This window comes from Dama dama, chromosome 33, assembly GCF_033118175.1.
Source record: "Dama dama isolate Ldn47 chromosome 33, ASM3311817v1, whole genome shotgun sequence".
Taxonomy (NCBI): Eukaryota; Metazoa; Chordata; class Mammalia; order Artiodactyla; family Cervidae; genus Dama; species Dama dama.
Window position 1 is genome coordinate 3,810,923 of NC_083713.1, and position 15,202 is coordinate 3,826,124.

General features: G+C 40.1%; 1 protein-coding gene across 1 annotated transcript in view; it reads right to left on the reverse strand.

The window, feature by feature from the left end:
* The window catches only part of HERC2 (HECT and RLD domain containing E3 ubiquitin protein ligase 2), a 238,172-nt gene that overhangs the window by 133,750 nt on the left and 89,220 nt on the right, over positions 1-15,202 (reverse strand). The window contains exons 21-26 of the mRNA XM_061135706.1: positions 11,386-11,570; positions 10,034-10,189; positions 9,190-9,375; positions 4,001-4,171; positions 3,567-3,670; positions 2,541-2,691 (exon numbers count right to left, since the gene is read on the reverse strand). Coding sequence (XP_060991689.1) covers positions 2,541-2,691; positions 3,567-3,670; positions 4,001-4,171; positions 9,190-9,375; positions 10,034-10,189; positions 11,386-11,570 — 953 coding nt within the window. The remainder of the gene's footprint in view (positions 1-2,540; positions 2,692-3,566; positions 3,671-4,000; positions 4,172-9,189; positions 9,376-10,033; positions 10,190-11,385; positions 11,571-15,202) is intronic.

The following is a 15,202-nucleotide window of genomic DNA, read 5'->3' on the forward strand; positions in this document are numbered from 1 at the left end:
GCATTAATCAAAAGACTAGTTCCAAACTGGGAAAGGAGTACGACAAGGCTGTATACTGTCACCTGCTTATTTAACTCAGATGCAGAGTACATCATGCAAAATGCCGGGTTGGATGAAGCACAAGCTGGAATCAAGATTGCCAGGAGAAATATCAATAACCTCAGATATGCAGATGACACCACCCTTATGGCAGAAACTGAAGAGGAAATAAAGAACCTCTTGATTAAAGTGAAAGAGAAGAGTGAAAAGGCTGGCTTAAAACTCAACATTCAAACAACGAAGATCACGGCATCTGGTCCCATCACTTCATGGCAAATAGATGGGGAAACAATGGAAACTGACAGACTATTTTCTTAGGCTCCAAAATTGCTGCAGATAGTGACTGCAGCCATGAAATTATAAGATGCTTGCTCCTTGGAAGAAAAGCTACGACCAACCTAAACAGCATATTAAAAAGCAGTTTGTGATTAATTTGTCGACAAAGGTCCATCTAGTCAAAGCTATGGTTTTTCCAGGAGTCATGTATGGATGTAAGAGTTGGACCATAAACAAAGCTGAGCGCCAAAGAATTGATGCTTTTGAACTGTGGTGTTGGAGAATACTCTTGAGAGCCCCTTAGACTTCAAGGAGATCAAATCAATCAATCCTAAAGGAAATCAGTTCTGAATATTCATTGGAAGGACTGATGCTGAAGCTGAAGCTCCAATACTCTGACCACCTGATGCAAAGAACTGACTCCTTGGAAAAGTCCATGATGCTGGGAAAGACTGAAGGCAGGAGGAGAATGGGCCAACAGAGGATGAGATGGTTGGATGGCAACACCAACTCAATGGACATGAGTTTGAGCAAGCTCTGGGAGTTGGTGATGGACAAGGAAGCCTGGCGTGCTGCAGTCCATGGGGTCGCAAAGAGTCGGAGACAACTGAGCGACTGAACTGAGGGCATTAATCATATAATAATAATGAGAGACTATTGAACATACAAGACAAGAACTGAAGTAAGGGATGGCTGCTTGGAAACCTGAGATCCAGTGTGCTGTGAAGGAGGCCTGTGTGATGCACAGGCCGAGCACCGTAAGAGCAAGCTCTCTATCAGTGCCAGTGGGAATACCCACATAACTGCTATGACGACTAAACGGAGAGTCACCTCAAAGAATGCTTCTATAACTACAGATTTTTTTATCAATAACTTGTGCTGTCAAAGTATTTCTCCAAAACCCAAGCAATCAAATCTGGGTTCGCTCAATGTTCTTTGGCTGGAAACTTAGATATTAAAGTATTCAGAGCATTCTCCAAAGTGCCACATTAATTCTTCCGAAACACAATCGTGACCAGACCTTCCCTGAACCTCTCCATTTAGAACTCCCTCTTGTCTCTCTGCTCCACTGGTGGCTTCTGATGTCCTAGAATGGGGAGATCCCCACACAACAAGACCACAGTACATACTGCTCCCCTCTACTCTGACACCTTGCAGCTCCTAGTTGATTTGGAAGAAGACAAGATCACCCATCTTAGACGCTCTGAGGCAGCAAAGTGCACAGGACCTGCACCAAAGGTCTGTCCAGAAGGCAGGATGAGCAGGCACCATGGCAATCCTTGCCCACTAGCTTTCTCCCCTAACCCTCCATACGCACCAGCCCAAAGCTGATTTTCTCAATGTTGCCCTCACACACCCTGCCTGCTGGGACTCCAGTTTCATGATAGTTCCACCTCCATGAGATCTTTCCCTCCACCCGCTCCTCACCTCCCATACCACTTACCAATGGCTGCATTTTATCTCCTCCCACCACCCAGCCTGACCTGCTTATGGTGTCTAGGTACAGGAAGTAACTACGTGCAGCTGCTGCCGCCGCTGCTGCCAAGTCGCGGCAGTCGCGTCCGACTCTGTGCGACCCCACAGGCTCCTCTGTCCCCAGGACTCTCCAGGCAAGGACACTGGAGTGGGCTGCCACTGCCTTCTCCAAACTAAGGGCAGGGAGCATCTAATTCTATACGTGCTTATATCCTCAGTGCCTAACATGGTAACTTCCATGAGAGATTACTCAAGAGATGTGCATTGGATACTCAGTGGAGGAACAGATGGAGAAATGCATAAATATGTGAAGAGTCATTCAAATGTATCACAGGGGATATGGAGAAAATGTAATACTCTAGGTGGTTACGAACGCTGCCATCCCAAAATACGCTGGATTGGAGTCTGGTAAAAACACAATCCTCAAACAGAACACCATCCCGAAGAACCGTCAATCCACCACATGTAGATTTCTAGGCAGCGGGGAGCTGAGCCAATCTGTTAGAGGATGTGGAAGTGAGACCACACATAGGCTCAACCTTCCTACACACCTGTCAGCTTCCTTTGATGCCACAGGTCACACAAATGAAAGCCACTCACAGCTATTGCTATGAACTGGTTTAGTCTCACTATCCTTACATTTCCTCATCAACAACTGTACTCATTCTTCTTCACTATCCTTAATGGCACTTACAGCTCCAGCTAAAATAACCTGCTAATCTGTTAACAGAAAACAAAATTTTTCTTACTGGCACATTCGACCTCAACTGGAGACAGTGGTGTGCTCATAGCTAAATAGGAAGCATGTAATCCAAGGAGCAGGCCCAGATTCCTCTCAGTGTCTATAAGGGGTGAAGACAGACTTCCCAAATCTGGTATGGTAACAACTTCTTGGTCAGGCTGGAAAAGATAAATTTCATTATCAGTATGAAATGAAAATAGAGTTAATGAACAACATTCAATCAAGAATTCCAACAGCTTTTATCCTTAAACAAGATATACTGTCGTAATAAAGACTGTGCGCTCTGACACCTATAATAGTGCGCTTAGGCTGCCCCACAATAACAGGAGATATCAGTAACTGAGAGCAAACGTCATGCACAGATCTACTGGTGGAAAATCCAAAGCAATGATAAACAACTTAACTAGAACATTCCTGAGGAAATCAAACAGAAGGTAGAACAGAAAGGGTTCAAAAGAAAATAATCTTAAACTCTGCCAGTCACATGACAACTTATAAACAAAATTAATTTTTCCCTTCATAAGATCCTTTAAACATTACAACTGAGGCATAAATTAATACATTCTGTCACTTCTATATCCACATCTGGAAAGTCAATCTCAACATATAAATCCCAATGCTTATGGATATATAGAATGGACATATTTCTATTCCAAAACACTATGCTATGAAATAGCTACTCCTCAAAAATACCTATCAAGATGGTAAGTCCTTCCAAATTTCTACACAGAACTACAATAAAATTGTAAAGATAAAAAGTTAACTTTTTTGTGTGTGTGGATCAGGGTTTGTATTTCTTACAAATTAACAATTTTAAAATAGTTTTTCAAGATGAGTACACCATAAATCTTAACAGGAATAAATGCAAATTGGCTTATTAAAAAAATTTCTAAAAGATTTTTGCTTTTCATTTAATGACCCCTTCCTCCAAAAGATCCAGCTATCAATACTTCAGGGTAAAACCCACTTATCAGACATATCCAGAGAGGGTGCCCACTGATGTCCACCTTGCTCACCACACACACAGCCTCACCTCCAGATACTGACCAACACAGAAAGCATGCATTGATTCCCGTGTGTCTTCAAACTGCAAAGCAGCTTCCAGAGCCACCACTGGGTCTTCCCCTACAAACTGAGCTGAAAGAAAACAGGCAAAAGTAACGTGACTTCAGCACAGGAAACAGACTGTGCAGGTTAACTCCAAAGTAATATGATCTCTCACCCTCTGCCAGGGCTGTCTGGGTCAACTCAGAACCTGGAACAAGTTCCAACAAGTGTTGGAACAAAATCTGCATAATTATAAGAAATTCTTTAAATATGTCTGAATTTGCTGTGATAGAAAGTCACTTATAGACTAAAATGTATGAGGCCTGGAGCAGTTACTAAACTGATCATTTTAAACCAAATGGTCTACTTAAAATGACACATTCACAACCTTTATCCACAAAGTAAAAAGCGACGCCTTACCAAGAATACTGTTTCCTGTTAATGACTGCGTCTGGAAGTCCTTTATATCATACACTTTTCCATCAATCACAGTCCAGAAGCCTCCATCTTTATTGTGGTTCTCCAAATCAGCTTTGCGTATAAGTGTCACTTCCTCATTATTTCTACAGTTCTGACCTGTAAAAAATGACTCTGTGTATACAGAAACCAAAATCAATTAATCAATAGATCAATAGATAAAATGACTAGAACAAATTGCGTGAAAGAACTACAAGGTGAAATAGACAAATCCACAAACACAATAAGAAATTAACATACATCTTACTATAACTAACACCACAAACAAAAATTCAGCAAAGACACAGAACGATTTAAAAACAAAAACACTACGTGATAGGACGAATAGTAAGTCTGGCCATATACCAAGCATCAAGCAAATCTCAAAAATTTCAAATAAGTCAAGTTACAGAGCATGTACAATGACTACAATGCAGTTAACTTAAAAACAGGTAAGGGAATTCCCTGGTGATCCAGTGGTTAGGACTCTGTGCATTCACCGTCAAGGGCCTGGGTTCAATCCTTGGTCAGGGAACTAAGATCCTGTAAGCTGTATGGTGTGGCCATAAATAAATAAATAAAGCAAGTAACAAAAAATTAAAATCTCTACATTTGAAACTATGCTGTCATTATACTGATGCCATAAAAAATTCCCAGAAAAAAAATGACTGGAAATCAGAAAACTGAAATGAACAATAATGCAAATACTGTAAATCAACACTTGTGACACATAGCTAAGTATATTTTTGAAGACATTTCTGTCTTTAAATGTACATATTAGGAAAAAATAAAAGCTATAAAGTAAGTTAATAAACATAAAATCAATAAAATTCAGTAAGTTAACAATGATACTTCAAAAAAAGAGAAAACTTCATTAGTCACCTTTGGAAGCATTAGGACTCCAACTTACTATCACAGAAATCAGTTAAGGTGGGCTGGGGGTGATGGTGAGTCAAGCTAGGCTCATGTCTTTCCTGTGCAAACTGTACCTCGGGCTACCAGTTGAGGGCAAGGTTGCTTGAGGACTGTACAGTGGACACACTATACATGAACTCCCTGGTCCACGTGACAGAACTGAAGGGGGAGTCACCCAGCACCGTGGGTGAGACAGAGAGCACACAGCAGGACCTCAGAAACACTCCAACCCAGCAAAACTGAAACCAAATCTCACCAAACCCATCAGCAGTTCATAGAGAATATCACTGACAAAAGGTGTTGTGACTTGAAGAAGAGAATGCAATAAACCAAGTTCAGAAAATGTGAAATCCTCCAGAACAAACAGCCTACTTCTTTAAAAAACAGCAATAAGAAAAATAAACAGTACAGCCAAAGTGAGGGAGGCAAGCCTGGAGATAGGCTGTTGGGCAGAAAAACAAGAAGTATATACGACCTCGACTAGAGAGGACCTGTCTACATCCTGACTCAACACAACCACTGATAAAAAGGGTAATGGATCTGTTCATCTTGGGCAGAACAATGCAACTGTGCTTTCATTCTCCCAAAAAAGTTTTTATCATTAACAGGTAAAATGTGCAAAAATCTTTAAAGACAGAAATTCACTTTAAAATAATACAATCAATCAGATAAAAAGTACAGGAGAGCTTGGGGAATGTGAGTAATTTTTTTTTTCCTGGCCACGCCATGCAGCATGCGGGATTTTAGTTTCTGACTAGGGATTGAACCTGTGCCCCCTGCAGTGGAAGCTTGGAATCCTAACCGCTGGCCTGCCTGGGAAGTCCTTAGGAATGTAAATACTTGATGGTCCATTCATTATATTATCTTCTCTACTTTTATCTGTTGGAACATTTTCATAATAAACATTATAAAAATATCACTATGCTAACTAGCATAATTTCTCAAAAAGTTAGAAAAATTTCAGATTAAATCCTAAGGAAAAATAAATAAATAAATGTAAAGAACAGTGTAGTACCAGCACAATAATGACATTTACAGCAATAGAACAGAATAAAGAACCCAGAAATAAATTTTCACAATATATAGGCAAATGATTTTCTTTTTTTACAAGAATGGCAAGACCTTTCAATGGGGAAAGGACAGTCTTTTCAACAAATGATGCTGCAAAAACTGAATATTCAAATGCAAATGAATCAAGTTGGACCTATACCTTTCACCATACACAAAAATTGACTCAAAATAGATTAAAAACCTAAACATAAGAGCTAAAACTATAAATAAAACTCTTAGAAAAAAACATAGGAGGAAAGCTTCGTAACACTGGATCTGTCAATCATTTTTTTAGACAAGACACCAAAAGCACAGACAAGCTTCATTAAAAAAAAAAATCAAAGGACACTATCAACAGAATGAAAAGCCAACCCACAGAATGAGAAAATACTTGCAAGTCGTATATTCTCAGAATATGCAACAAACTTCTACAACTCAACAATGACAACAAGAAACTTGACTTAAAAATACTTGAAATGACATTTCTCCAAAGATACGTACATGGTGTACAGGCTCATAAACAGATGCACACCACCATTAATCATTAGGGAAACCAAATCAAAACTACAATGTAATACCACTTGATCCTAATAAGATGGCTACTATTTTTTTTTTTAACTTTTTATTTTGTTTTGGGGTATAGTCAATTAACAATGCTGTAACAGTTTCAGAGGAACAGTGAAGGGACTCAGCCAAACATATTCACTCTCCCCAAAACTTCCCTCTCATCCAGGCTGCCAAATAACATTGAACAGAGTTCCACGTGCTATACAATAGGTCCTTGTTGTTTATCCATTTTAAATACAGCAGTGCATACATGTTCATCCCAAACTCCTTAACTATCTCATTCCCCATCCTTCCCCAGGCAATCTTAAGTTTGTTCTCTAAGACCATGAGTCTCTGGTTTTATAAGTTCATTTGTATCATTTCTTTTTAGATTTCATATATGGGCTGTCATATGCTATTTCGCCTGTCTGTCTGACTTCCTTCACTCAGTATGACAATCTATTATTTAAAAAACAAACAAGTGTTGGCAAGCAGGTGGAAAAATCAGAACTGTTCCTTTGTGCACTGCCCGTGGGAACTTAAAATGGCACAGCTGCTGTGGAAAACAGAATGGCAACTCCTTAAGAAAGTAAAAACACAATTATCAGTGCACTGGTGCTCAATCACTCAGTCATGTCCGACTCTCTGACCCCACAGACTGCAGCCTGCCAAGCTCTTCTGTCTAGGGAATTGTCCAGGCAAGAATTCTGAACCGACTTTTGGCTATATACCCAAAAGAAGTGAAAGCAGGAACTCAGACATCTACACACCTATATTCACAGCAGCATTAATCACAATAGCCAAAAGGTGGGGACAATCCAGTATCCATTAACAGATGAATGTTACATCTGTTACAAAGAAGATGTGAAATATATATACACACAATATACACACACAAATATGTGATAAAATACCACTCAGTCATAAAAAAGAATGAAATCTGCCATCTGCAACATGAATAGAAAAAACTGTGTAATCATCAAGAGATGCAGAAAAAAGTATTTGAGGAAATTTAATGTCCATTCAGAAACCAAAGGAAACATCCTTAATATTTTAAGGTATCTACAAAGAAAAAACTACAACAAATATCATACTTCATATGTGAACTTTGGGTAGTTTTTCCTCTGTTCCTAGGAGCCAGACAAGAGTGCCTATCATCACCACTTCTAATCCACAGTGCACTCGGGTGCCAGCAAGTATGGTATGTTCTGGCAGGAAGCTCACACTCAGAAGCAGACACAGGCAGAGTCACTGATTTAGTCAAGGCGGTACTCAAGAGGAGAGACTACAATAGTCCTTCCACCCAGAAGTGTCCTACAGACAAAACACCTATGGAAAAAAATGGCACATGATCTCTAGGAACAGAGGTGGAACAGTGAGTACTTCCACACTTCGTAGAGATGAGGACCAGTACAATCACTGTGGAAATCTGGCATTCTCTACTAAAGCACGCCTTACAAATCACCAAGAAACAGACAAAAAAACATTTAAGCAATTAATTTGTTATGGGTCACATGCCTATCTGATAAAATGATCAAGAGAAGTAGGGGAACGGCAAGCACAAAAGCCCAGAGAAATCTTTCAGTAAGACAGAGACAGTGTTTGGGAAGGTTCTGCTTAATAAATGGTTTCCCCTGTGATCAGTCTCAAAGTTGCTTTTGGTAATTTTGTGTATATGTTATACTTTAAAATAAAAAAATGTCTTATAATAACTGTCTGAACTGCTGATCAAGTTACAAGCTCTCAACCATATGGAGTAAACAGACAAAAATCACAAATGACCATTTAAGTTCACCAAAGTAGATGAATTGTGTTGAAAATATTAGCTATAATAAAGAAATAAAAAATAATGTTCAATATCGTAAGGCTGGTTATTTTCCTTAGGACACTTGTTACTTTTTGTGTTAAGTAATCCATATAAAAATGACAGTGTACAACGGTAGAAAGGCCTACCTTGCTTCAGCTTTCCTATAAAATGAAAGGTAAACCACAATTAATTCTCTAAGTCCAAGAAGTCACAGTGCTTAGACTTAAGACTCAAAAGTGTCAAAGTTCAAAACTTTGAAAAGGTAAGTTCATTCCAATTTGGTAAGCACTAGAGACAGTAAGGATGGGAAGTGCCCAGTTGACTATGGAAATTCCATAACTCATTAACATCACGTAAGGCCAGTGAGTTTAAGAAAGCCCTCCCATATCAATGTCTGCCTCCAAAGCAGGATCATAACTAAGCACTTCAACTATATCTTCTGGAGACAATTCCAAGAAAGGATTTTCCAGAATGCTCTAAAATAATCCAATTCAGGATGTAACAACCATTACTAACAGAAAAATTTTTCTTAAATATAACCCAAAACTATTCTGATGTGGATTATCTTTGTTTTCCACTTACACTACCATCAAAGTGCTCAGTCACTTCGGTCGTGTCTGACTCTGCGGCCCCATGGACCGCAGCCCGCCAGGCTCCTCTGTCCAAGGGCCTCTCCAGGCAAGAATACCGGAGTGGGTTGCCACCTCCTTCTCCACACCACCGTCAGTGAAAATGGCAATAACTGGTGTTCCTCTGTCAAATTAGTCTTTCAAATCAAAGAGCAGACTAGGACAAAACTTCCCCCGGTGCAAGTCCTTAAGTGAAGATGCCATACCCATGATGCCAGGCCAGGCTAGCTCTTCAAGGTCGTCCCTCTCCCTTCCTGGAGCCAGGTGGTTGAACCGATCCAGATGCTCGAGCAAGCCGCCCAGTAAAGGCACAGCCCCAGCCTCCTGCATGAGGCCAGCGTTTTTACTGAGCAGGAGCACGACAGAGACCACCAGTTCTGGGAGGAGAATGCCTACATTAAAAAGAGAAGGAAAACGTGTGAGACTTAAAGCAAAACTCTTTATCCTATGAAATCACTTTACAAGCTCGGGCTGCGTTTAAAATAACAACATAAGGAACACTTGTCCTTCAGTGTATTCAACAAACATAGGTATCAAACAGAACCCTTTGAGTTATAAAAATACTTTTTGAAAACACTGTTTCAACACAAAAGGAGTAACTAGAGTCTTTTATTCAGAAAAACTAAGTGTTTCCAACTAAGTTAATCATCAGAAAAAAAGCACTCCATCATAATAATCTGTCATAGAATTAACTGGAAAAAATATTAAGCAATATAAGGGCAACTAATTCTTATGTTGCTGAAATAAAATTAGACAATTACCGTTTACTTCATTATTGAAGTGCTAATAACAGTGGTATGACTCTAAAGCACCAATTCTATATACACCAGGTTGCTTAACTCTATAGAATTGCAACTAAAAAAGCAAAAGGTGAAACCGAAAGGCTAGGACTACATATAGTCTAGTCTACAGTACGAGACATGTAGTCTAGTCTACAGGACTGGATATATGAGGTAAAGGCATGCAAGCTTATCACAAAATGATACATTTTAAATCACATCAATCTCCAAAAATAAACACACGCGGACATTTAGGAAACAAGGTAAGTACCAGTGAAGTCCCCTTCCACAATGCAGGCCACCTCTGCAAAGTGCCGCCAGCTGGTGGAGGCCACGCTGGCCGCCACAGGCAGTATGTCCCCAATGTGTGTGCACAGAAGGGCTGTGTACTTCTTCAGCAAGGACCCGACCCCCATCAGCTCAGGACCTGCAGGGGAGACGCACAGAGTCTCATTTGCACTATCAAAATTTACTTTGTAAACAAACTTCATTGTCTCACTATTCTATCCTTATCTATTACATCTTTTACCTATAATAATTTTTTCAAACAGGAGTGGTTAACCCTTACTTAGTCCTCCTTTTACAGCACGTAATTTGAGAAACAGTGAGTTTGGATGTATTGATTTTTAAACACTGAACTACACAGTGTTTAAAAACACTAAGCCAAAGTTATAACTTAGAGTTCTAAAACCTTATATCCAATATATATGTTTTCCAAGTCCAAATCTTAAAGCCTGAAAACTACTCTCAATGAACAAAGTTACACAGTTTTCAAGGTCATAAAAAATCGTCAACTCCTCCTGCTACATGGCTCTTAACAGCGTTTTAGTCCCTGTGAGTTTATGACACCTCTTTCAGACTGAAATGGTTCGCTGATTTCAACCTGAAGTTTTCCATCCTCTACAGGTGCCTAACTATTTTCAGGAAGTAATCAAGTTGTTTTAGAATACACTAGCTATAAAAACACTAACACAAGTAGCAGACCCTTCCATCCCTGGCACAGAACTATCCTATAAAGGGCCAACCACTCCTTTGGAGTTTCTGCAAAGTGCCCTACTCTACACAGTACACAGAACTGGGCTCTTTCTTACATATCATCCTAATTCTCACAGGCACCCTCAAGTCTCATCCTAACAGTCAGCAACTCCCAGGAGACTGTCCCACATATCCAGCAGCTAATAAACTAAAGCTGTAACTGAGACTCTCTTCCTCCAACGATGATGCATTTCTCCTACTACACCCATCCAGCTTACCAGGGTGACATACAAATACTAGGTCACAATTCTGTCCCCACATTACGTCAGTCTCTAACAGTCCATAACTAACCTGTGGAATAAGTCTAACAGACCTTCTATAAGACTAACCTGAACATAAAGGATGCTATTTCTCATGTCTAAGGAATTTAAATGTGAACACAATGAAATAAAAATATTGATGAGTTTAAAGCAGAAATATCTGTCCAAAAAAAAAAAAAAAAGTAGATGCAAAATAAAGTCCTCCAAAATTGGTACATCTAATAGTATAAGAACTACACATGTGGGCCATGCAGAATAGGTATGTCAAAAAGCCTAAATAAAAAAGTCAAAATACATACAAGACACTTTAACACTTTAAGTAACTTACTAGAAATTTCTGAAGTCTGACCAACACTGTCTCCTGGATAAAGTTTACTGATAAGTAAGCGCTGAAAACGCAGCAACAAATCCAACGAAGCAGATCTTTCACGACTATGTTGCTCAAAGTCTAGACATGATGATATCCGACGGGCAACATCTTTCAATCTGGCTACTGTCTGAGAAGCAATGTTTCTATGCAGGAGAAAGAGAAGTGCAAAATTAAGCAAGTTATGTTTATCTTTAAAGGGGGGAGGGATGTAAAAAAAAATCACAACATAAATTAAAATCAGAAATAAAGATCATACACCCACGTGACCTGCGGCTGGCTCCCTTCCCCAGTGTGTGACAGGTGCATCTGCAGTAAGCATACCTCACTCAAAACGGAGCGGAGGTGCACACAAGACACTGCAAGGCAGAATGACACCCCTTGCTTTACAAATGTGCTCCTAAGGAATAGCATGGAACAGTCCAGAACAACAGAAAACTCCTCTATAAACCTTTGGAAGGAAAAGTAACTGTTATATAATTTTTTATCCAAAGCTGCATTTCAAATACAAATGTGACACTACTCTTAAAGACAAGATCCACTGGCACTTCATTTCAAATACAAATGCAACACTATTCTTAAAGATAAGATCCACTCACATTTCTGCATCTGACTCTCAAGTCTACCTTCAGACCTACTCAGTTCAGCACCAGAGTGGCCACGTGAGGGATGCCCAGGGCTCAAAAAGCACAGGAAGGAAGTGGGCACAGATGACAGAGGTCACAGCAAGAGGTGCTCAAGGAACACAGCAACAAGGAAAAGAGCAGGGGACCTGATTCCAACTGCAGGATCCAACTCGAGCAACGAACCATCAGCAGGTAAATGGGGAGAAGAGAGAAAGTATAATGAGAAGAGCAGTAAACGTTCCATGAGCAGAATGCAAAGGACAGGGCACAGAGGTCAAGACAAAGAAGGGGAGTGCACACAGTGGACACTGTAGGTGAGAGCGCGCCAGGCTGCTGGGGATAAATTCTGCAATGCTCAGCCACCAGGTTTTCAAAGAAAAGTGATATCCTTTTTGTGTCCAAGAAAGGTAACTCAAGTTAGTGTGAAGGCAGACCAGATGGCGCAGAGAACAGCAGGTAAGACCCGGCCACTCAGGGGCAGTCCTGGCACCAAGTGGGCAAGGCCTGGCCTGTGGCCCTGAGAACAGGAAGAGAAAGGGAGTCAGAGAAGGAAAAGAGCCAAAGCAGAGCCTGGTTTGGAACTTCTGTCAGTGCAGCCCCACCACACCAGCCCTATTCCAGCCAAAGTGCCTGGCATGGTCACTGAGCAGAGAAGTCCAGAACCTCTGCACAACACCAGGCCACGGAGAAGCATTCTACTCCACTTCTTTGATTTCTTATGTAATAGCAGGTTTAAGTAGAACCTCCATCCATTGTATCTGCCCCCAGGGCTCAATCCAGGAACTCATTCTGTCCTCACTCTCTCTACCTATAGCAGTGGAGTGAGGGCAGAAGCAGAAGACACACATCAACATACACAGGGTTGCATAGAAAAGGAAACAGGGAACCTTGGCTTGTGCTCAGCACTCCCAGCCACAAAAAATACAAGTGGGTGCTCAGGGCTTTGTTTTTGATTCACCTCATCTTCCTGCTCCATGACCTGATAACCTGTCCTGATAACTGTATCACTAAAAGAAACAGTCTAGAATTTGGCTTTTAGGCCATACATGATGGAGCAAAATATATTAACAGAACACAATACAAATGTTAACTTATTTTCCTAGTAGAAAATTCAGAACCATAGTCAAAGTGTATAATTCTGACGGGGTTCATTGACTTAAAAATCTTCATAGCTCTCTATTTCGAAATATAAATGGCTTTCTGTGGCTCTTTGTCAGCATAGGAGTTACTCTGAAATCTGTTTCATTGCTTACTTTGGGCAAACTACAACTTCTCCAACCTGTTTTCCAAATAATAAAATGCATCAGATGTCTCCAAAATCTCCAAACTGTAAACCTTTAGATTATTTTTCAACAAGTGCATCAGCCAAGTCAACACATGAGTCTCATTTAGTCACAAAACCTTAAGGTTGGAAATAAAGTTAAAGTCTATCTCTGTAAGAAGAAAGGCAAATTATCTATGCTTATGAAAAGAGCTGAGAGCACAGGCATTGTTAGTGAGAAAGTCGTTTATGCATTTTTCTTTTTCTCTTTTCCAAAAAACTTTTTAAGGTACTATTTACTTCCATGATTCAGCTTTTGTTTTGTGTTTTCTAAACAGGTACATCTTCATTATAAACCTGCTGTGGGGCCAACTCCTGCCTGCATGCCAAAGGAACCAAAAGTAAAGAGGAAGGTTCAGAAGACAATGTGAGAATGGTACAGAGAACACAGTACAACAGGAAACGTCTGCCAGGGACTCACACATGTAATTTGGAATGTCTACCAGTCACATAAATAAAGATAAAAAGAACATGTAAAACCAGTATCAATCATGTATTTATTACCATATATTTAAAATATTATCATTTCAACGTAAAACCAGTAAGAAAAAAGAGAGTTTTATATTAGTTCTTTTCACACACAGTCTTCAAAAGCCATTGTGTATTTTGTATATTTTGTGTATTTTGTACATTTCAATTCAGATAACTAAATTTTCATTGCAAATACTTGATTTGCACTTAATGCTCATAAAAATGAAGAGATGAAAAGGTAAATTCATATGGCTAAGTTATTCCAAACCTAACTAAGTTTTCTAATAGCTGAATCAAGTCTAAGTTTTTAATTTGAATTTTAATTAATAAAAAAATAAAATCTCAGTGTCTTGGCTACGTTGTGGACACACTTCAAATGTTCATCACACCAATGTGGCAAATGACTGCCAGACTAAACAGCACAGTGCAGGCAGGGAAGAGGGGAGAGATGGGCCGAACAGGCAGGCGAGCACGAGCTGGCCTCTCCTGAGAAGGGTAGCCAGCCACAGGGTGGGGAGCAGGGAGCCCAGTGCTGGCTGGCCGTGACACCAGAGCGCCCAGGCACCGCCTCCCCAGCGAGGGAAGGTGTCGGTAAGGACACAGAAAAGCACGCCTTGAGCTACACGCTTTCGCTTTAAACCTTCTGCACAGCAATGACCATTTTCTCACTTGATCCTTAATTAACTCTGCAATGTAAACACTGCTGTTATTACTCCCACAGTTACCACACTGGGCAGAGTTTCAGCTGCCAACTTTACACAAGCAGTCACAACTGAAATTTTCCAGGAAAAATTCTAAAGCTCTTTTCATTACCACCAACTACACTGAGGTAACTCATTTTAATTCAATTGTGATACTGAAGATTAGAAGGTACAAACACTGATTTTTAAAAAAACCATCATCAGATTATTTTTAAAAATAAGAAAAAGGTATTTTATTGGCATTTACTAAAATCTATAAAAGGAGCTAGCTATAAAACACTCTCTTTTAAAAGCCACGGTGTGCCGAGTAAACTCGTGTTCCCTCATGTGGAGGGCGGGCCAACCCACACCAGCACACCCACCACTGCCCTGGGTTTAGGGCTCGCTTTCCTTTCTGCATAAAAACAAACCAGGAGCCAGGTTTACACAGAGTGGAGTTGTGTTACATAAAGGACAATAATTTTTCACTGTCTAACAAATGCCTTTCAGAAACCACCCTGCTCTTTCGCTTTTTTTGAAGGGCACCGTGACACAGGCTGACATTTTTCAGCAGTGAGTGACTACTTCAGCCCTTATCAATGTTAGTCTCTGCTCATATTCTGACTCTCACTGATTCTTACCTCCTCCTGATAAGTTCTTCAAATATAATGCTCACCATT